General features: G+C 41.9%; 1 protein-coding gene across 7 annotated transcripts; it reads left to right on the top strand.

Annotated features, from left to right (window-relative positions):
* The first annotated feature begins 625 nt into the window (after window positions 1-625).
* ZNF211 (zinc finger protein 211) lies at window positions 626-18,400 on the top strand. Of its 7 annotated transcripts, none has more exons than XM_034639334.1 (5): window positions 626-920; window positions 1,837-1,938; window positions 2,364-2,490; window positions 14,827-14,949; window positions 15,771-18,400. In XM_034639334.1, the coding sequence occupies exons 3-5, from the start codon at window positions 2,457-2,459 to the stop codon at window positions 17,237-17,239; spliced, it is 1,626 nt and encodes a 541-aa protein (XP_034495225.1). In that variant the 5' UTR covers window positions 626-920; window positions 1,837-1,938; window positions 2,364-2,456; the 3' UTR covers window positions 17,240-18,400. The 7 variants fall into 7 exon arrangements, with proteins under 7 accessions (XP_034495225.1, XP_019660948.1, XP_034495224.1 ...); XM_019805389.2 differs by having other exon boundaries at window positions 1,816-1,938; XM_034639333.1 differs by having other exon boundaries at window positions 1,509-1,938.
* The last annotated feature ends 5,121 nt before the right edge of the window (window positions 18,401-23,521 follow it).

The raw sequence follows: 23,521 nt of genomic DNA, 5'->3' as shown, positions 1-23,521 counted from the left end.
CCTGTGCAGATACTGTCAGCACTTATAGGTGAAATGATAATTATTTCCCGGCAAGAAGGTGAGTTCACTAAGTGTCGAACCTTTACCTTATTGTCCAGATGACCCCTTTCTACACCTGTGTGGATGCTGCCCCTGCCATCACTGTTCTGACATTAACCATAAATTTGATAAGTAGTTTTTCTTTTCAAGTAACAGTTAGACTCTTAGAAGAAATAGAATCCATTTCATCATCCCATATTTCCAGTAGGAAGCAGTGTATGGATGAAACCATTCTGCCTGCTGTGGCTGGAACATGGACAAATAAACAGAGGCAGGATGGCAGTGTTCTGAGAGATTTAGAGAAATGACATTGCCCGTGTCCAGCTCCTCTGGGACTGCCAGTTGGTCTCCTGCCCCTTTAAGAAGAACCGAAGTCCTTCTCCCACCTTAGAAGTATAGGAGGGTCATTTCCCTTAAGCCTTGCCTTGCTGTTTGATCATTTCTCTGAGAGTTTCTGGTGTTGAGCGCCCCTCTTCCAGGCCTGATCTACCGAAGGAACTACATTACCCAGAAAGCTTTGCGTTGAGCGGCAGCGGTAATAACCCAATGAAAATCCAGAAAGGGAACATTTCCGGCAGGGCGAACCGCCTTGAGGCGGGGCTTCCGTCGTTTCTGTGGCGGTCATTTTAGCGGTTCTGGGGTTTGGGGGCTCGGTAAGAGGATCCGGAACACGGATTGAGACCCACGCGACGGACAGAGAAGGTACGAGAGGAGGCTTTGTCCACACTGTAGGGAGGCGGGTTTACTGTTGGGGACATCGCCGCCTGCGAGGCCGGCCTGGAGGCTTCAGTGTCGGCGACTGCCCAGGTCGCTCAGCTGTCATCACTTCACTTCGCCCAGAGGCTCCGATGGCGGCGGCTGCGCCCACGGACCCGGCTCAGGTAAACGCTCGTCCCCCGGCCCTCCCCGCCTTCCCACCACCCAGACCCTAAGGGCGCGAGCGCGGAGCCCCTGCTCGCGTGCCTGCGGCCCAGGCCCCGGTGTCTGGGACAGGGAGGTGCCGGTGGGCGGGGGCCCCGTGTGTGAGCGCCGGCGCGCTGGCTGCGGGAGCGGGCTCCGGGCTGAGGGGCTGGCTGGGGCAGAGGCTGGAGGGGGGGCCTGAGACGGGAGGATTCTGCCCTCAGGTGACAGAGAGCGTGAGGTGGAGTCACGCCTGGACTGCCCGGCCGAAGTGTGGTATCTTCATTCTGAGGACCCTGGGAGCCATGGAGAATTTTGAGGAAAAGAGAGACATGGTCTACGCTAGAGTTTGAGATAGCCTCCAAAGTCTGTTCAATAGAACAGATTGTAGGGGGTGATGAGGACGTAGGGGGAGGTTGAGTCTTTTTCCAAGGACTCAAGGCACAGAGACTGGCCTGTCTTCCCGAGGTTGCGTGGCTCTGGTGGTGCCCCTCAGGGACACAGGAAAGGGCTGAGCCCCTGGAAAGTCACCATGGTCACATCCATCGAAGACCTGCCTCTTCCCACAGGTTTCGATGGTTGCAGAAGTGCTTTTGGAACCTACACAAGTGAGTGGAGGTGTACCAGCCCCTCCACTGGTGCCGTCCCACATTTTGTCCAGATTTGTGGTGTCATGAGACTCTTCACCTGCCATTCTCCCAGCCCTGAGTTTGGGGACCCTGAAGAATCCTAGCTCAGGGTTGAATCTAGGCCAGGGTTTATATGGGCATTCCCATTTGGGGCCATCAAAAGAAAATGTGGAAGCTTATTACAAAAACAGGCGTTGGTATGTGGAACTGCTCGGAGATGAGGCTAAGCTCATTCAGGTAATTGCAGGCCTCCTTTCTTTCTGGTGAGAACAAATTGGGGCACTGCGCACCAGAGTCAAGCTTGGAATGACTGCCTCTGAAGTTAGGCATCCATCTGGAGGCAAGGGAAGGCCTGGATCAGAGGAAGAAGGTGATTTTTTTTTTTTTTTTTTTAGATTTTATTCATTTATTTGAGAAAGTGAGTGAGAGAGCACAAGAAGAGGGGGGAAGGGCAGAGGGAGAGGGAGAAGCAGACTCCCTGCTGAGCAGAGAGCCCTATGTAGGACTGGATCCCAAAACCCTGAGATTCTGACCTGAGCCACCCAGGTGCCCCAGAAGGTGACCTTAGCAAGGTCTTAACACACTCCATCTGGTTGCAGAGTGGGAAGCAGAATAAACACAGTTAATAATGGGAGTATAAGGAAAGAGCAGACACCAGTGACACCAAAGTCTGGTATCTCCTCTGATTTGGGCATCTTGGGAGGAGGAGGGACATGGGGTAGATGTGTGGGGATATGGTTTATGGGTCTTCAGGAGTGAGGCTGTTAGTGGTTTCATCTTTCTCTATCCTGGCAGGGAAGTGTGACTTTTGAGGACGTGGCCCTATATTTCTCCTGGGAGGAATGGGATCTCCTAGATGAGGATCAGAGATGCCTGTACTATGATGTGATGCTGGAGAACTTTGCACTCACATCCTCACTAGGTAAGGCTGTCATCCTGTGCCCAGGGCTAGGCTCCAGCTTTCCCTTTTCCGTAGGGGCAGCTCTGTCTCACATCTGAACGATGGATACTGCTGCCTTCCCCAATTCCCTAGGTAGGTGCTGTGGTTTCTAGAGCTGGACTGAGTGCATTCCTACTTCTCTTCCTTTATTGCCACAGCACCTGCTTCAAACCCTCATAGGGAAGGATTCAGGATCAGTAGCCTTGATGTCAGCCTGATGGATCTTCCCCATTGAATGATCTAGATGGTCTTGGCCTCCTTATAGAAAATCATTTGACCGTATATGCAAGAGTTTATTTCTGGAGTGTTTGTTCTATTGCATTGGTCTGTATTTGTCTTTATGACAGTATCACAGTGTTTTGACTATTATAGTTTTGGAGTCAAATTTTAAATTAAGAAGTGTGACTCCTTCAATTTTAGTCTTTTTCAAGATTATTCTGGCTATTTGGTGTCCTTGATATTCCATGTGAATTTTTCTGTTGCTACCAAAAAAATGGGATTTTGATAGGGATTTCATTGAATCTGTAGATGGTTTGGGATAATATTGATATCTTAACAGTATTAAATCTTTCACTCCATGAATATAGATGTTTTTCCACTTATTAATTTCTTTAATTCCTTTTAGTAATGTTTTGTAGTTTCTTGTGTTCGTATCTTTTACTTTCTTGGTTAATATCTAATATTTTTTCTTTTGATACTATTATAAGTGGAATTGTTTTCATAGTTTCCTTTTTAGATTGTTCATTTTTAATGTACAGAAATACAACTGGTTTTTTTATGTTCTTTTTTGTTATTATTATTATGATATGTTAGTCACCATACAGTACATCGTTAGTTTTTGATGTAGTGTTCCATGATGCATTGTTTGCATATAACACCCAGTGCTCCACGCAATACATGCCCTCCTTAATACCCTTCACCAGGCTAGCCCATCCCCCTACCCCCTCCCCTCTAAAACCCTCAGTGTGTTTCCTGGAGTCCATAGTCTCTCGTGGTTCATTCCCCCTTCTGTTTACCCGCCCTTCATTCTTCCCTTCCTTCTCCTAATGATTTCCCTGCTATTCCTTATGTTCCGCAAATAAATAAAACCACATGATAATTGTCTTTCTCTGCTTGACTTATTTCACTTAGCATAACCTCCTCCAGTCCCCTTCATGTTGATGCAAATGTGGGGTAATCTTTCTTTCTGATGGCTGAGTTATATTCCATCGTATATATGGACCACATCTTCTTTATCCATTCGTCTGTTAAAGGGCATTTCGGCCCCTTCCACAGTTTGGCTATTGTGGACAATGCTGCTATGAACATTGGGGTGCATATGGCCCTTCCCTTCACTACATCTGTATCTTTGGGGTAAATACCCAGTAGTGCAATTGCTGGGTTGTAGGGTAGCTCTATTTTTAATTTTTTGAGGAACCTTCACGCTGTTTTCCAAAGTGGCTATACCAACTTGCATTCCCACCAACAGTGTAAGAGGGTTCCCCTTTCTCCACATCGTCTCCAACATTTGTTGTTTCTTGCCTTGTCCATGTTTGCCAGTCTGACTGGTGTAAGGTGGTATCTCAATGTGGTTTTGATTTGAATTTCCCTGATGGCTAATGATGTTGAACATTTTTTCATGTGTCTGTTAGCCATTCATATGTCTTCATTGGAAAAGTGTCTATTCATATCTTCTGCCCATTTTTTTCTATTTGATTATTTGTTTTTTGGATATTGAGTTTGAGAAGTTCTTTATAGATCTTGGATACCAGTCTTTCATCTGTAGTGTCATTGGCAAATATCTTCTCCCATTCCATGGGTTGCCTCTTTGTTTTGTTGACTGTTCCCTTTGCTGTGCAGAAGTTTTTTATCTTGATGAAGTCCCAAAAGTTCATTTTTGCTTTAGTTTCCCTTGCCTTTGGAGACATGTCATGAAAGAAGTTGCTGTGGCCAATGTCGAAGAGGTTACAGCGTATGTTCTCTATGATTTCGATGGATTCCTGTCTTACATCGAGGTCTTTCATCCATTTGGAGTTTATCTTTGTGTATGGTGTGAGAGAGTGGTCAAGTTTCATTCTCTGTCTTACATCGAGGTCTTTCATCCATTTGGAGTTTATCTTTGTGTATGGTGTGAGAGAGTGCATGTTTTTTCCTGTTTTGTCAAAGATTAGTTGACCATAGAGTTGAGGGTCCATTTCTGGAGTCTCTATTCTGTTCCATTGGTCTATGTGTCTTTTTCTGTGCCAGTACCATGCTGTCTTGGTGATCACAGCTTTGTAGTATAGCTTGAAATCAGACAGCGTGATGCCCCCAGCTTTGTTTTTCTTTTTCAACATTTCCTTGGCAATTCGGGGTCTTTTCTGATTCCACACAAATTTTAGGATTGTTTGTTCCAGCACGTTGAAAAATGTCATTGGTATTTTGATCGAGTTGGCGTTGAAAGTGTAGATTGCTCTGATGCATGAGCATGGAATGTTTTTCCATCTTTTTGTGTCTTCCTCAATGTCTTTCATCAGTGTTCTGTAGTTTCTAGAGAATAGATCCTTTACCTCTCTGATTAAGTTTATTCCGAGATATCTTATGGTTTTTGGTGCTATTGTAAATGGAATTGATTCCCTAATTTCTCTTTCTTCAGTCTCATTGTTAGTGTATAGAAATGCAGCTGATTTCTGAGCATTGATTTTGTATCCCACCACATTATTGAATTGCTTTATAAGTTCTAGTAGTTTGGGGGTGGAGTCTTTTGGGTTTTCATGTGTATCATGTCATCTGTGAAGAGAGAGAGATTGACTTCTTCTTTGCCAATTTGGATATCTTTTATCCCTTTTTGTTGTCTGATTGCTGTTGCAAGGACTTATAGTACTATGTTGAATAATAATGATGAGAGTGGGCATCCTTGTCGTGTTNTTCTAGTACTATGTTGAACAATAATGGCGAGAGTGGGCATCCTTGTATTCCTGATCTTAAGGGAAAGGCTCTCAGCTTTTCCCCATTGAGAAAGATAATCACTGTAGGCTTTTCATAGATGGTTTTTATGAAATTGAGGAATGTACCCTCTATCCCCACACTCTGAAGGGTTTTNCATCAATTGAGAGGATCATATGGTTCCTGAAACTTTTCTTGTTGAAAATATGTATCATGCTGATCGATTTGCGAATGTTGAACCACGCTTGCATCCCAGGTATGAATCCCACTTGGTCATGATGGATAATCCTTTTAATGTACTGTTGGATTCTATTAGCNTTTAATCAGGAAAGGATGCTGTATTTTGTCACATACTTTTTCTGCATCAATTGAGAGGATCATACGGTTCTTGCCTCTTCTCTTATTAATGTATTCTGTCACACTGATTGGTTTGCGAATATTGAACCACCTTGCGTCCCAGGGATGAATCCCACTTGGTTGTGATGGATAATCCTTTTAATGTACTGTTGGATCTATTAGCTAGGATCTTGTTGAGAATTTTGGCATCCATATTCATCAGGAACATTGGTCTGTAATTCTCCTTTTTGATGGGGTCTTTGCCTGGTTTTGGGATCAAGGTAATGCTGGCCTCATAGAACAAGTTTGGTAGTTTTCCTTCTATTTCTATTTTTTGAAACAGCTTCAGGAGAATAGATATTATTTCTTCTTTGAATGTTTGGTAGAATTCCACGGGGAAATCCTGTTTTTTGGGAGGTTTTGATCACTGCTTCAATATCTTCATTTTAATCGGTCTATTTAGATTATCAGTTTCTTCCTGTTTCAGTCTTGGTAGTTTATAGGTTTCCAGGAAGGCATCCATTTCTTCTAGGTTGCTTAATTTACTGGCAGATAGTTGTTGATAATAGTTTCTAATGATTGTTTGTATTTCCTTGATGTTAATCGTGATCTCTCCCTTTTCATTCATAATTTTATTAATTTGGGTCCTTTCTCTATTCTTTTGAATAAGTCTGGCCAGTGGCTTATCAATCTTATTTATTCTTTCAAAGAACCAGCTTCTAGTTTTGTTGATCTGCTCTACTGTATTTCTGGTTTCTAATTCATTGATCTCTGCTCTAATCTTAATCAGTTGTCTTTTTGTGCGTGGCTTAGGCCTGTTCTTTTGTTCCATCTCCAACTGTTTAAGGTGTGAGTATAAAGACTGCATTTTAGAATTTTCTATCTTTTGAGTGAGGCTTGGATGGCTATGTATTTCCCCCTTGGGACCGCCTTTGCAGTGTCCCATAGGTTTTGGACCGATGTATTTTCATTCTCATTGGCTTCCATAAATTGCTTAAGTTCTTTTTTAATTTCCTGGTTTACCCAAACTTTCTTAAGCAGGATGGTTCTTAGCTTCCAAGTGTTTGAGTTTCTTCCAAATTTTTTCTTGTGATTGAGTTCCAGTTTCAAAGCACTGTGATCTGACAATATGCAGGGAATAATCTCAGTCTTTTGGTATTGGTTGAGACCTGTTTTGTGACCCAGTATATGGTCTATTCTGGAGAAAGTTCCACATGCATTTGAAAAGAAGGAGTATTCTGTTGTTCTAGGGTGAAGTGTTCTGTACATATCTATGAGGTCCATCTGGTCCAGTGTGTCATTCAAAGCTCTTGTGTCTTTGTTGATTTTCTGCTTAAATGATCTGTCTATTGCTGAGAGTGGAGTGTTGAGGTCCCCTACTATTACCGTATCATTATGTACATGTCTCTTTATTCTGGTTAACAGTTGACTTACGTAGTTGGCTGCTCCCCTGTTGGGGGCATAGATATTTATAATTGTCATATCCACTTGTTGGTTACATCCTTTAAGAATAATATAGTTCCTTCTGTATTTCTAACTACAGTCTTTAGCTTACAATCTAGTTTGTCTGATATGAGAATTGCTATCCCAGCTTTCTTTTGAGGTCCGTTGGCATGAAAAATGGTTTTCCATCCCTTCACTTTCAGTCTGGATATATCTTTAGGTTCAAAGTGAGTCTCTTGTAGACAACATATGGATGGGTCATGTCTTTTTATCCCATCTGCAACCCTGTGTCATTTTATGGGAGCATTTAGGCCATTCACATTGAGAGTGATTATTGTGAGATATGATTTTAATGTCATCATGTTGCCTGTGAAGTCCTTGTTTGTTTCTGTAGATTGTCTCTGTCAGTTTCTGTTCTGTATCACTCTTGGGGTCTTTCTACTTTTATAGAACCCTCTTAATATTTCGTGTAGGGCTGGCTTGGTGGTCACATATTCTTTCAGTTTCTGCCGGTCTTGGAAGCTCCTTGTCTCTCCATCCAGCCTTGCTGGATACAGTATCCTTGGCTGCATGTTCTTCTCACTTAGTGCTCTGAATATGTCTTGCCAGCCCTTTCTGGCTTGCCAGGTCTCAGTAGACAGGTCTGACGTTATTCTGATGTTTCTCCCTCTGTACGTAAGGAATGTCTTCCCCCTTGCTGCTTTCAAGTTTTTTTCCTTGGATCTAAGATTTGCGAATTTTACTATTATGTTGTGGTGTTGGTGTGTTCTCATTGATCTTGGGAATGGTCCTCTCTGCCTCTTGGACACAAATGCTTGTTTCCTTCCCCAGATTAGGGAAGTTCTCAGCTACAATTTGTTCAAATATCTCTTCTAGACCTCTCTCTTTCTCCACCCCCTCAGGGATCCTGATAATTCTGACATTGGAACATTTCATTGAGTCAGTAATCTCCCGTAGCTTTTTTTCATGAAAATGGAGTTTTTTTCCCATGTTACCTCTCTTTCCTTCTTTTCTATCATCTCATCCTCTAACTCACTAATTCATTCTTCTGCCTCGTTTACCCTGGCAGTCAGACAGTCCAGTTTAAACTGCATTTCATTCATCGAATTCTTAATTTCTGCCAGATTCATTCTCATTCCAGTCCTTAGAGATTCTATATTTTTGTTAATATTTTTCTCAAACCTATATATCATCTTGATAATTGTTACTCTGAAATCCATTTCTGACAACGTGGTTATATCCATATCCATTAGTTCTGTGGCAGAGGCCACAGTCTCTGTTTCTTTTATTTGTTGGCGGTTCCTCCTCATTGTCATTCTGATGAGGTGTGGTTGCGGGGATGTACAGAGTCCAAATAATTGACCAGGACCCAAGCAAGATGCACCTGTTTTATAGGGACCTTAGGGATGTGGGCTTCTTGTTCTTTCAGCCTGTCTTCTGGGGGAGGAGCCTGCTGCACTGATACTCAGGCAATCCTGTTTGGGCAGGGTTTCCCTGCCCCCTATGGGGTTGGGGGGATGGGCACAGTGAGAACTGGTTTTTCGGTTTTTCGGGGCTTTTGTTCTCTAGTGGCTTTCCCTGGCGGCTTTCTGTGTCTCTTCTGAGAGTCATAGCAGCAGTGACCGTATCCAAACCTCTGTCTCAGAACAGAGAGATCACAGTCTGCTCTTCCCTGAGCTCTCCAGGCCACACTGACTCCGTTTCTGTCGATGCTGATAAAAACCCGCAGTGTCCTGGTTTGTGCACCCCATAACCACTCTCTCAGTCCTCACTCCTAGGGCCGGATGGTCTCTGCCCTTTGTGCCTTTTTTTTTTTTTTTAAGAATTTATTTATTTATTTGACAGAGAACGACACAGCCAGCGAGAGAGGGAACACAGAGAGCGGGAGTGGGAGAGGAAGAAGCAGGCTCCCAGCGGGGTAGAGAGCCTGATGCGGGGCTCGATCCTAAGACCCTGGGATCACACCCTGGGCCGAAGGCAGGTGCTTAATGACTGAGCCACCCAGGCTCCCCTCTGCCCTTTGTGCTTCTAAGACCGCCAGCCACCCCCGGTTCACTTGCACTCACGCGCACCCTCCCGAGCTCCAGGTTTCAGTCTGGTTTCCCCCCTGCTACTGGTCTGCTAGTCCAGCCTGCTTCCCAGTGCAGGAGGCTTCTGCCTTTCCAGCACATGAGTGTGGTGGCTCCCTCCCCCTTCTGTTTATCTTCTGATATCTACCTGCAGATTCTCGGCTCCCCGCGTCAATCCTCGAGACCAAGCATCAGAGATGTTTTGTTTGTAGAGATCCAGATGTATCTTCTTACGTCTCAGGCTGATTTCGTGCGTGTTCAAGATGGTCTGGTAGATATCCAGCTTGATTCAGGGGACTGGTTGAAATAGGGTCCCCTACTCCTCCGCCATCTTTCTCCTCTCTTTTTACGTTGTATTTGTATCCTGTTATTTTGCTGAATTCATTTAGTTTTTAAGTTTTTAGGCCTAGTTTTCTGTGTATAATGTATTCACATGCAAAGATAATTTTACTCATTCCTTTACCTTGCTGAATTCATTTATTCTAAAAGTTTTTAAGTCTTTAGGCCTAGTTTTCTGTGTATAATATATTCACAAGGAGAGATAATTTTACTTATTCCTTTACCTTTCGATGCCTTTTTTCTTTTTCTTTTTTTTTTCCCCCTGTCTAGAGCTTCCAATATCATTTTGAATAGTAGTAGTGAATGTTGGAATCCTTCTTCCTGATTTTGGAAGAAGCTTTCAGTCTTTCACCATTGAATATATTAGCCATGGGTTGTAATCTTTTACTTTTACTATGTTAAGGTAGTTTCCTTCTGTTCTTAGTTTGTTGACTATTTTCATCATGAAAGGGTGTTAAATTTTGATAGATGTTTTTTGTGCATCAGTTGAAATGATCATGTAATTTTTTCCTCATTCTGTGAATGGGATGTATTGCATTGATTAAATTTTGTATGTTGAACCAACCTTTTCATTCTAGAAGTAAACCCCAGTCGGTCATGGTGTTTAATCCTTTACTATGCTGCTGAATTCAGTTTGCTAATATTTTGTTGATGATTTTTTACCTTGATAAATCATCAAGTATATTGGTCTACAGTTTGCTTGTAGTGGCTTTGTCTGTTTTTTATAAAAATAGGTGTGTGTTCTTCATTACATGGTTGGCAGAACTCACCAGTGAAACCCATCAAGTCCAGGACTTTTCTTTTTTTCTCCCCCAAAAGAATCTGAGTTTATTTTATTTTTAATATTTTATTTATTTATTTGAGAGAGAGAGATATCATGAGCGGGGGGAAGGGTAGAGGGAGAAGCAGACTTCATGCTGAGCAGGGAGACTGATGTTGGACTGGATCCCAGGACGCAGGGATCATGACCTGAGCTGGAGGCAGGCACTTACTTAACTAACCAGTGGAGCTACCCAGGCGCCCCAGGGCTTTTCTTTGTCAGGAGGTTTTTGGTTAGTGATTCAGTCTCCTTACTAGTACTCTCTTACAGTCTCTTTTATTTCTGTAGAAATGATAGTCATGTTCCCACTATAAGTTTTCTTTTTTTTTTTTTTAAAGACTTTATTTATTTATTCGACAGAGATAGAGACAGCCAGCAAGAGAGGGAACAGAAGGAGGGGGAGTGGGAGAGGAAGAAGCAGGCTCATAGCGGAAGAGCCTGATGTGGGGCTCGATCCCATAACGCCGGGATCACGCCCTGAGCCGAAGGCAGACGCTACGCTGTGCCACCCAGGCGCCCCATCACTATAAGTTTTCATTTTACTATTTTGAGTCTTCCTTTTTATTTTTTTAAGCCAATCTAGTTAAAAGTGTCAATTTTTTTTTAGAGCTTTTATTTTTAAGTAATCTCTAAACTCAACATGGAGCTCAAGCTCAACTCCAAGATCAAGAGTCAGGCTCCACTGACTGAGCCAGACAGGCACCCCAAAAGTTTGTCTGAATTTTGATAGCTTTTTGAAAGAACCAGTTTTCAGTTTCGTTGACTTTTTTCATTGTTTTTCTTGTCTCTATGTCAGTTCTAATCTTTATTATTTCTTTTTTTTTCTTCTAGCTTTGGGTTTCTTGGAATTTTTTGTAGTTAAGTTGTAAAGTTAAGCTGTTGATTCAAGATCTTTCTCCTTTATAATTTAAGTGTTTATAGCAATAAATTTCCCCCATAGTGCTGCTTTTGCTGCTTCACGTTATTTTTGCTGATATTGTCTTTTCATTTGTCTCAACCTAAGTATTTTCTAGTTTTCCTTGTGACCCTTGTTTGACCCATTGGTTGTATACAAACAATTTGTTCAATTTTCATAGGTTTGTGAATTTTCCAGTTTTCCTTCAGTTTTTGATTTCTAACTTCACCCATTGTGATTGGAAAGATACTCTGCATGACTTCGGGCTTTTTAAATCCAGTAACACTTAATTTGTGACTGAGCATATTCGTTCTTCTGGAAAATGTCCCATGTGTAGTTGCTGTTGGGCAGAGTGTTCTGTGTATTCTGCTAGGTCTGCTTGGTTTATTGTGTTGTTCAAGTTTTCTATTTCCTTACTTTGCTGTGTTTATTCTATATTATTGAGAATGGGGCATTGATGTCTCCAACTATTATTTTAGAACTGTCTATTTCTCCCTTCAGTTCTGTCAATTTTTGCTTCATAGGTTTTGATGGTCTATAATTTAACAGAGATCTTTATTTGGTCATAGGTACCTAAATATTCATAGTTATTATCTTTTCTTGTGTCTTGAACCTTTTATTGTACATAATGTCTTTCTTTGTCTCATAACCTTTTTGATGTAAAGTCTCTGTTATCTGATATTAGTGTAGCCACCCCTGCTCTCTTTGGATTACTGTTTTCTTGGAACGTGTTTTTCCAAGCAGTCACTTTCAATTAACTTGTGTCTTGGGGTCTAAAGTGAGTGTCTTGTGGACCACATATAGTTGGATCATGGTTTTTTTATCCGTTCTACCAATTTTGTCTTTTGTTTAGAGAGTTTAATCTATTTACATTTATAGTAACTAGTGATGAGGAGGAACTAATGTCATTTTGCTATTTGTTTTCTATATGCCTTGTAGCTTTTTGTCCCTCATTTTCTGTATTACTGTCTTTTGTATTCACTTGATTTTTTTGTAGTGAAATGTTCTGATTTGTTGGTTTTGTTTTGGTTTTGTTTTGTTTTTGTTTTTCTTTGTATACTTTCTAGAGGGCTTTGTTTTTTGGGGTTTTTGTTTTTGTTAGTTAATTGTGGGGTTATATTTAACATATAAAATGATAACAATTAATTTGAATTGTTGCCAGCTTAGCTTCAATCAAATTTTTTTAAACTCTGCTTCTATACAACTCTGTCCCACCCCTTTTAGTTATTGATGTCATGACATTACATCTTGCGTGTGTTTTGTGTCCAAAAATTTAGATCAGTAATTGTTATTTATGTGTTAATCTCTAAAACTTAGAAAACAAAAAGTAGAGTAATAAACCCAAGTTCCTAGCTTTTATAATTGTCTGTGTATTTAATTTAACAGAGATCTTTATTTGGTCAAATGGCTTTGAGTTACTATCTAGTGTCCTTTCACTTCAACCTGAAGGACCCCCATTAGAATTTCTTGCAGGATACATCTAGTGGTAGAGAACTCCCTTGGATTTTTTTATCTGCAAGATCTTAATTTCTCTCTCACTTTTGAAGGACAGTTTTGCTTGTTATAGGATTCTTGGTTTTTTTCCTTCACCACTTGGATATGTCAACCCACTGGTTCTGGTCTCTGTGGATTCTGATGAGAAATCTGCTAATCTTTGGAGATCCATTGTAGGCGATGAGTCACTTCTGTCTTACTGATTTCAAGATTCTCTCTTTGCATTTTGCTTTTGACACTTGGATTATAATGTGCCAAGTGTGAGTCTCAGATTTTAGCCTGGTTGGAGTTCACTGAGCTTCTTAGATGTTAATGTTTGTGTCTTCCAGCAAATTTGGGAAGTTTTCAGGCATTCTTTCTTCAAAAAGGTCTCTGTCCTTTTGTTTCCCTCTTCTTCTTCTAGACTAATCCATTGCATATATTGGTTTACTGATGGTATCCCACAGGTTCTTAGGTTATATTCACTTCTGGTCAATCCTTTTTCTTTCTTTTCCTCAGATTCGGTATCTTCAAGTTCACTGATTGTTTCTTCTGCCTTCTCAAAGCTGCTTTTGTATCCCTCTAGTGAGTTCTTTCATTCAGTTATTTTATTTTTCATCTCCTAAATTTCTTTTTGATTATTCTTTATATTTCCTGTCTCTCTTGATATTTATGTTTTGGTCATGCAGCATTTTCTTGACTTTGCCCACATTTTCTTTTAGCTCTTTGAGCATCTTTTAGACAGATGTTTTAAAGTCTTTGTCTAGGGGCACCTGGGTGGCTCAGCCGTTAAGCGTCTGCCTTTGGCTCAGGTCATGATCCCGGGGTCCTGGGATCAAGCCCTGCATCAGGCTCCCTGCCCCGCTGGGAGCCTGCTTCTTCCTCTCCCACTCCCGCTGCTTGTGTTCCCTCTCTCACTGGCTGTGTCTCTCTCTGTCAAATAAATAAATAAAATCTTTAAAAAAAATAATAAAATAAAATAAATAAAGTCTTTGTCTAGGGGCACCTGGGTGGCTCAGTTGGTTAAGCGTCTGCCTTCAGCTCAGGTCATGATCCTGGGGTCCTGTGTTCGAGCCCCACATCAGGCTCACTGCTCAGCAGGGAGCCTGCTTCTCCCTCTCCTGCTCCCGCTGCTTGTGCTCTCTCTCTTCTTTCTGTCAAATAAATAAAATCTTTAAAAAGAATAAAGTCTTTGTCTAATAAGTATACAATGTGGTCTTTGTCAAGGACAGTTTCTCTTGATTTGTTTTTTTTCTTTAGAATGGGTTAAACTTTCCTGTTGCTTTGTACATCCTGTGATTTGTTGTTGTTGTTGAAAACTGGACATTTGGAGGTTGTTGTTTGTTTGTTTAATGGTTTTAGGGTGTCTCTACTGGAGATCAGTCTGAGGTGTACACTTAAGATCTTCTCTGTTTTTTTCTGAGATTGTGCCTTTCCCTAGGAATGTATGATGATTTTCTCTATTCCCCCATATATGTGATTTTGAATATCCTAGTCCTTGAATTTCTGCCTCCCAAAAGGGGAATAAGAGAAACATGAAGGGAGGGTGCTGGAGGGGATAGACATCTGCCCTTTAAATCCCCTGTAAAATTGCCTGAGTCAGGGAGGGAGAGGTTTTGCAACAATGGCTGCCCACCTGTCTGTCACACTTCCACCACCAGAAGCACAGATCTGTGGTACTTGGAGGACAGAGTCCTTATTGCCCACCCTGGCTCCAGCAAGCTGCTCCAGGAAAATGGCTGCCTGCTCTGGGACTCAGAGTTAGACAAGTTGGGACGTGGATAACTTACACAATGTTAAGAGCTGGTATTGACCAAAATTAAAGCAATTTAGCATGTTGCAAAATAGTTACATCAGATTGATTCTGTCTGTGCATTTGTGGTCCAGGTGAGGAGGCAAGCTCCTGGTGCTTACTGTCCCACCATCTTTCCTCTAGCTGGGCATGGAGGTACTTTCTGTAGTATCTTTCCTGTGATCCATTGTGTGCTGAGTTGTTTCAGGCCAATATTAACCATTGACCTGTCCTATCTTACCCTTAGGATGCGGATCTTCTAGGTCCCATAAAGTTGCTCAGCTGGGGTTGGGAGAAGAGTCCCCTGTCCTTCACAGGATGGATATAATTCCAGTCTCCACAAGATGGGCCCAGAGAGGGCCTGACCCAGGTGAATGACAGCTGGGGGAGAATGTGATGTCAGAGTTTTGTTCAAATCATACCAGGAACCTGTCATATTTGACTTGTGTTTTGTTACCATTGCTGGTGGCCACAACTCACTTCTACCTTCCCTTTTCCATTCTTGACACTTCCCTGACTTGTCATTTTTATTCTCCAGCCCCAGGCTAATCCCCACCTCTCTGGACCTTTTTTCTCACTCATTCCTCACACTCTTCTCTCCTCAGTGATTTCCAACATTGTTGTATTCTAAAGTGTGGACATATCTTTTAATAATTTTTTTTTTTAAAGAGAGGGTTGGGGGCAGAGGGAGAAGGAAAGAAAGAATCTTAAGTAGGTTCCATGCCCAGCATGGAGGCTGCCACAGGGCTCAGTCTCACTACCCTGAGATCGCAACGAGAGCTGAAATCAAGTCAGACACTTAACTAAGCCACCCAGGCACCCCATCTTTTATTAATTCTTAAAACCAGTTACTTTGTTCCAGTCAGATTTTCCTACATGTGGACATAGACTTCTGCACAGCGTCACATGTCACCAGCAGATGTAATCCTGCTAAAAGCCATTAATAGTAGAATGAGTTGTAGAAGATGTGTTTTGCCCCAGCCCAACCCTTTCCTTGTATCCTGTGCCTAGTGAGGCCTTCCCAATTCTGTGACCTTGGGGACCCAGTAGTACAAAGCAGCTGCTTCCAAAACCTAACCCCAAAATAGTCCATATACTGGTTCTTTAATGTGTCAGATGTACATTTGTGATTGTTTTTCCCCCTTCCCAATAAAGTCAACATGTATTTCATCATCACTTCTTTGCTTTCAGATTGTTGGCATGGAGTAGAGGATGGGGATGCAGCTTCTGAAGAGAGCATTTCTATAGGAGTGTCAAAGATTGGGATTCTCAAGGCAGGTTCATCTTCTCAGAAGGCTCAGCCTTTTGAACTGCATGGCCCGATCTTGAGAAACATTTTGTACTTGGCTGAGCACCAGGAATCATATCTTGGGGAAAAACCATATACATGTAGGAAACAATTCTGTTTAGCTGCCAACCTTCGACAGTACCAGGGGCAGCACACTAGAGAGATACCCTTCAGAAGTTATGTGGACAGAGCCTCATTTTTAAAGAACTGTACAGTCCATGTGTCAGGGAAGCCCTTTACCTGTGAGAAGACACGGAAGGACTTCTTAGCCAGCATGGGATTTCTCCAACAACAGGTCACTCAAACTGGGCAGAAGCTGAATAATGAGTGTGAGGCTGTCTTTCACAATGGAAAAAGTCATCACAACTGTGGAGAATGCAAGAAAGCCTTCACCTGCACAGACACACTTGCTCAGGACCAGAGAGTTGTCACTAGAGAAGGGCTTTATGAGTGTGGCAAATGTGGAAAAGCCTGTACCCGAAGATGTAACCTCATTCAGCACCAGAAAGTGCACACCGGAGAAAGACCTTACGAATGCAGTGAATGTGGAAAATTCTTCACCTATTACTCCAGTTTCATTATACATCGGAGAGTTCACACTGGAGAAAGGCCCTACGAGTGCAATGAATGTGGGAAATCCTTTAGCCAAAGCTATAGCCTCAATAGCCATAGGAAAGTTCACACTGGAGAGAAGCCTTATGAGTGCAGAGAATGTGGAAAATCTTTCAGCCAAAGGTCCAACCTCATTCAACATCAGAGAGTTCACACTGGAGAAAGGCCTTATGAGTGCAGTGAATGTGGGAAGTCCTTTAGCCAAAACTTCAGTCTCATTTACCACAAGAGAGTTCACACTGGAGAAAGACCTCATCAGTGCAATGAATGTGGGAAATCCTTCAGCCGAAGCTCCAGCCTCATTCATCACAGGAGACTTCACACTGGAGAAAGGCCTTATGAATGCAGTAAATGTGGGAAGTCCTTTAAACAAAGCTCCAGCTTTAGTTCACATCGGAAAGTCCACACAGGGGAAAGGCCTTATGAGTGTGGGGAATGTGGAAAATCCTTTAGCCATAGCTCCAACCTCAAGAACCACTGGAGAGTTCACACTGGAGAAAGACCTATTGAGTGCAATGAGTGTGGAAAGTCCTTTAGCTGCAAATCTAACCTTGTCAAACACCTGAGAGTTCACACTGGAGAAAGGCCTTATGAGTGTGGGGAATGCGGAAAATCCTTTAGCCAAAGCTCCAGCCTCATTCAACACCGGAGAGTTCACACTGGAAAGAGGCCTGCTGAGTGCAGAGAATGTGGAAAATCCTTTAGCTCCAAATCTGACCTCATTCAACACCAGAGACTTCATATTAGGGAAAGACCTTAGATGTACAGGGCTGTGCAGTTTCCTTTTAGATAATTACAGTGGAGGAGAAAAGTCGTGAGGAAGCCATCTACCTAAATTTAAGCCTGTACATCTGAAAATCCACAGTGGGGAGATCTCCTTTTAGTTGAAGTATGTGTGAATCTATAAGGAGCTGTGTTATGCTTCCTAACCTGTCCAGGGCTTTTGCCAGATTTATGTCACTGCCACTTTCTGTGAAAGAGTTTTGTCACCTTTACCACTCAGCAGGTTCACACAGTGTGCGTTAGTGCATTAGTTACCACCACAATGTGCTCAGGGAAGCTGACCTCTTTCCTTCCCCTTTTGCTGGAGGAAATCATGATTACTCTTAGCCCTTATAGGGTCTTCATTCTCTTCTCTTGTAGAAGTTAGGGCATGGCCCAGTGGACCCAGTCTGCATTCTGCTGGTAACTTGCCAAAAAGGACCACATTTCCCAGGATGTATTAGTTTTGTGTGACACTCCTCTTGGATTTTCCTATCCTCCAAGTCACCAACCTGGGATCTCCCTGCCTCATATTGCTTTGGATTTTGCAGTAATAAAAGACATTATTGTTAAGCCACCTTTGATCTTGGGGGTTTCTATTCACTGTGTGAGGTGTTTTGAAAACAGCTGGGCTTTGCTGGCATTAAGGAGTGAACAGCTTTGTTGGGGTTCCCAATGCTTTGTGTGCCTCAGAGATGACAGTCTGATGAAAGAAAATAGCTCTTTCCAGCTTTGGCCTAATTTACACTGTTGCCTGAGGTCTCCTAGGAAAGACTGCAGGACCTTGTCCTAATTTGCGGACTGGGTATCAGGATTTTTTTGTGGGCTCAGAGAACACCCTGAGGAATCAGGAAGTTGTGACAACCTCCAGTGCTTCTGAGAACTACATGAATTGTTTTTCTTTTTCACAGTGGATGTCACATAATGCTCAGTAGTGGTGAGGGGAATCTCTACCCCAGGTCCTACAAAGGAGCCATGTGCCCTGATACTCACAATTCACTAGGCTAGTGTCATGGTGAGACTACAGGGCCCTGGGGGAACTATAATTGGTACAGTAACACTGCAGTGGAGAAGATTGCAGCAAAGTAGACGACATGTGCCCCTTCTAACATCGCGTCAACAAATGCTCCAGTGACTGTGACTGTGCAGGATCGGTGTGCACAGAAACTCTCAGGACCTCCAGGTATGTGCATCTTTTGTGTCTGAGATCTTTGTCAAAGAAAATAAGCTGTTGGTTTTCTGGATTCCCAAACCCTTTCTGGTATGTTCACCTAAAGGCCAGTTCTACACAGATAGGGAAACAAGCATACAGAGAAAGGAGATCCCTTAGTCCCTGAATGTGGCACTGTGACCTAGCCAGCATTCCTGCTCAATGAGTGGAATGGATTTACTTGCTCATAAATATTTGCTACCATTAAGGCAAGGTTGCTCCTCCAAAGTCATCAGGAAAGAGTCAGTATAGGGCTGCCAAACCTGATTTTATGAAAAGAGTGGGAGATCTTGGGTTTTGTATTTTTTGTTTGTTTTTTTGGGAACTGTTTCATAGAACTTTATTCAGGTATAGTTGACATGCAATGTATTGCACATATTTGAGGTGTACAGTTTGTTAAGTTTGACGTACATATAAACCCACAAAACTTCATCATAATCATGATTATGAACATGTCCATCACCCCTAATTTGCCTCATGTCATTTTATAATCTGTCTTTCCCCTCTCCAGGCACCCTTTGATTTACCTTCATTTATAATGAATTAGTTTGTATTTTCTAGAATTTTATATGATTTGAGCCAAAAAGTGTTTATTTTTTGGTTTCATTCATGATTCGTAATTATTTTGAGATTCTTCAGTGATGCTTGTATAAGTATTTCACTCTATTGCTGCATAGTATCTTTTCTATGGATATACCATTTGTTTATCCGTTCATCTGTTAGGGGCCTTGGGTACCTCATTTTAGCAATTTCAAATAAAGGTGCTAGAACATTTGTGTATAACTTAATATGTATATATGTATTTTTCAAGTCTCTTGTGTTAGTAACTCAAAGTAAATGCCTGAGTCATAGAATAGGTGAATGTTTATTAAGAAACTGCTTAAACTGATCTAAAATGATTTTTTGCTTTTGCATACCTGCCAGGAGTGCATGAGCATTCCAGTTCTTTCACATCCTTGCCAGTACATGGCATCAGTCTCTTGGTTCAGTCTTTGGAATTTACCCTTTTAATAAGCAAGCAGTAACTTTAATTGCATTTGCCTAAAGATTTATAATGTTGAATATTTTTTTCTTCTGTTTGTCATCTGTATATCTTCTCGATAAAATGTTTGTTCATATCTTTTGCCTTTTTCTTTTATATGAATTGTGGCTATTTCCTTTTTTATTAACAAAGAAACAGCTTATTTTTGTTCCTCAGGTGTACACCACTATGTACAAGGTAAGACTACATACACAACACACTTTTAACTTTAATCTGCATTAACTACGTATTTTCCATCATGTTCTTAAGTCTAGACTTTAAGTAATACATGTAAGTCCTGGTTTGTAGTGTCTTTTAAGTTCTCTGGTGTAAATACTCTCACTATGGCCAATTTCAAGCTACCAATGTGATGTCACTGAGCACAGTTGGAAAGAGTTGCCAGAGGCACAGCATTCGATTTCCACCCTTCTGATCTAGTAGCTGCAAGTAACCTGTAGAACATAGGCGATAATAACACATACTAAAATGATTAAGGTGCGACAGGTTGAGATTTATTTAGTAGAGCTATAATTAGCAACTATAAACTGCACATAGTTAAGATATACATTTGAATGTTTTGATACATCCTTAACACCCCTGAAACCAAAAATTTCATTGAAAACAAAAGAAGATCTATAATACTGAAGATAATTCAGTTAAATACTTCAATTGTTCAAGAAACAAAAACAAAGCAGGCACAATATTTGAAATACAGTAAATTCTTGGGAAAACGTCAAACTTCAAAGATGTTTTTCTCATAAAGGATCATCAAGAATGCAAATTAACAGTTGAGATGCAATTTGCCAACATTTTATTTTGGGGTTAAATTGTGTTTTTATTATGAACCCTCTGGAAATTTGTATCTTTGTTTGGTTGACAGAAAAACCATGAATAATCCAATATAATTCTCAGCTTGGAGTTCCATAAAATGATTGGCATATTTCAATAAATTTGAAAACATTCGGAGGGAACATTTAGAGTTTGAAGTGTTAGGCTCTCCACATTCTTGATATCATCACCCATATTTAACTGAGGAACAAGTCCTGGCCTTTAATTTCTCAAGTATTTTTTCCCAGTGCATATAAATTAAGGTTTATTGAAATCGCTTACATTTCAGTTGCCATATTGGGTATGGTTTTTTTTTAATGATTTTTTTTAAAGATTTTATTTATTTATTCGACAGAGTTAGAGACAGCCAGCGAGAGAGGGAACACAAGCAGGGGGAGTGGGAGAGGAAGAAGCAGGCTCATAGCGGAGGAGCCTGATGTGGGGCTCGATCCCATAACACCGGGATCACGCCCTGAGCCGAAGGCAGACGCTTAACCACTGTGCCACCCAGGCGCCCCATGGGTATGTTTTTTAATAACAAGAATACAAGTAGCACTCATGTTTGGAGAAGATAATAGCTGTCTGTTGTCACCCTGCCTCAAATCCAGGGCTGGATCTCAGAGAACACATCTCACTAGCTATAATCACAGCTGTCCACAGGCATCTGGCAGGGGTTAAATACATTTGTGTAAATTTATCCTCATTTATTCAATGAAAAATTTTAAGTTAAAAAATAAGAACAAAAGGAAGTAGGCAAAAGTCAATAGGCAAAACAATTGAATCAATTAAGTAAGAGAAAAGAAACTGGAAAAGGGCTAGCAATCATTTTGAAGGTACAACAAGATATATTTAGCATACAATTAGGTAAGGTTCATTGACTTGTAAGAAGTAACCAATTTTGTTTACATCTGAGAAACCACAGTAGATATTTAAGAATCCTCAGAGGAATGTCATTTCATGGTAAGTTACTGCTGCCGTGGTCCCACCCATTAAAGTCCCTATACTCGCTCACATAATTGAAATGAATGAAGCTATTCAGTCGTCTGCTGGCAAATAGTTTGCTGTTTGATATGTTCTATTCAGTGCTTATTTCAACAACCTTTCAATCACATTCACTCTCAAAGGTGAATTCAACAGTTTATTACTTTACTTGATTTCCTATGGGATACCTCAGAAGTTCAGCCATCACATATGACCTCTGCTGGCAAAACTCTAATTGGTTTTAGCTGTCCCCAGGCACCCATGTATAGCACTGCATTGATGACATCCTCCTCTGAGGGAACTTACTAGACACACAGGATATGCAAACAATCATTGTTGTGCTTACAGAGAGCAGATGGGCTCTTGCCCCCCCCCCCCCCCCCCCCCCCCGTAAAGTTCAAGGTCATTCTACCTCAGTGAGTCTTAGGTTCATCTAGTGTGCCTAAGGGTCTCTCTACTCCTGATGTTGTTAAAAGGCAACTTCTAATTTTGTCAGCTGCAATAGGTCTCAAGCAGGCCAAACCTAAGTTAGTCTTTCTGACTTCTGAAGGCAACATATTCTCCATTTACAAATACTGCCAAGGTTAATTATGCACTCACCCACAACTCAGCCTACTTTTGGGATCTTTACAACGAAAGGCCCTGGATTCAGTTCAGATGGCTATACAACAGGCACATCTTTTAGTTGCCTACTGGCAACCACGTGGTGGACGTTCTGGTGCTCACCTCCTATGTTTCTTTTTTTTTTTTTTTTTTAAGATTTTATTTATTTATTTGACAGAGACAGCCAGTGAGAGAGGGATCTCAAGCAGGGGGAGTGGGAAAGGAAGAAGCAGGCTACCAGCGGAGGAGCCTGATGTGGGGCTCAATCCCAGAACGCTGGGATCATGCCCTGAGCTGAAGGCAGACGCTTAGTGACTGTGCCACCCAGGTGCCCCTCACCTCCTATGTTTCTTAAGTCTCTGGACCATTCATGCTGGCAGTAAGTTACCTATAAGCTTTTCTGGTGCAGAAAGCTGCCTGTTTTGACTCCACATTACAGGCCCTTTGAGCAACAACTGCTGGCTGCACGGAGCCCTTTTGGAAATGGAGGCTCTCACAGGACCTGAACCTGCGACACTGCACTCAGTTACTCATTATTTCCTGGGTCATGAAGGCAACATCCCACAAGCTCAGCATGACCATCAAGGTTTTGATATGGGATGGAGCCAAACCAGGACCCTCTGGTCTATCCCACCTGAAGCAAGAGGGCCTTACCTGTCTTCTGTCTCTGGCTAGATGCCACAGTGCTGAAGGGGGGCACCCTTCTCCTGGACCTTGATTACCTGGGGATACCTTTAGGATCATCTAAGTGAACAACAAAGGGAGATCACATCCTATAGTGATAATAATGCCACCAGTACATGTGATGGAATTCTCTGGAGAGCTGCTGCTTTTCTTCCTCTAAACAGGATATCCCTGAAAATGGACCCAAGAGTCAATACAAGTGGCCTAACTCCAGGCAGTCATCTTAGCATTGGGGGATGCCTGGCCAACAGATGACCCCAATGACACTTCACAGACCCCTGTGCCATTGCCAATTCTAGTTCTTTGGTGCAACCAATGGCGGTAATAATTTCTCATTCAAGACATCCCCCTCTGGGGTGAAGAACTTTACCCCCAAGATACTAATTAAGGTCACCTATGTCTTTGTCCATGCTAAATTTCATGCTATTAGGGCCTCGTTTAATTCCCAAGCTGACAGTTTGGGACAGTTTTCAAAACCTTAGGTGGAAACTTTGTCAGATGACCCACCAGATCCCATTCGTCTTTCTTTGGCCCAGTGGACCCATGATATTAGTCACAGAGGAACCTCAGCCCCTGAAGCTTGGGCTAAACTCAAAGGGCTTCCCCCACTGTCCTGACATGGCCTACATGGTGACAAGTCAGTGCATTCTGTGGGAACACTATCACTGGCAATACAAGGGAGGGGGTGCCATCACAGAGGCATCTCACTCCTATAGTCACCAGCAAATCAATTTTATCAGACGTCTGCCTGCCTTTGCCAATGTCACTTATTATGACTTAACAGTAGTGAATACCTACCCATACATCTTACTTGTCCACCCAGCTAAACATGCCACTGATGCAGCTACCATACAAAACCTTACAGAAACACTCCTCATTCCCTTTAGATTTCCAGACAATATCAACATTGAATGAAGAAGCTCTCACTTCAGAACAAGTTGTTCAACAGATGT

Source organism: Ailuropoda melanoleuca, chromosome 12, assembly GCF_002007445.2.
Source record: "Ailuropoda melanoleuca isolate Jingjing chromosome 12, ASM200744v2, whole genome shotgun sequence".
Classification (NCBI taxonomy): Eukaryota; Metazoa; Chordata; class Mammalia; order Carnivora; family Ursidae; genus Ailuropoda; species Ailuropoda melanoleuca.
The sequence above is the reverse complement of the archived record's forward strand: the minus strand, read 5'-3'. Positions and strand labels throughout refer to the sequence as shown.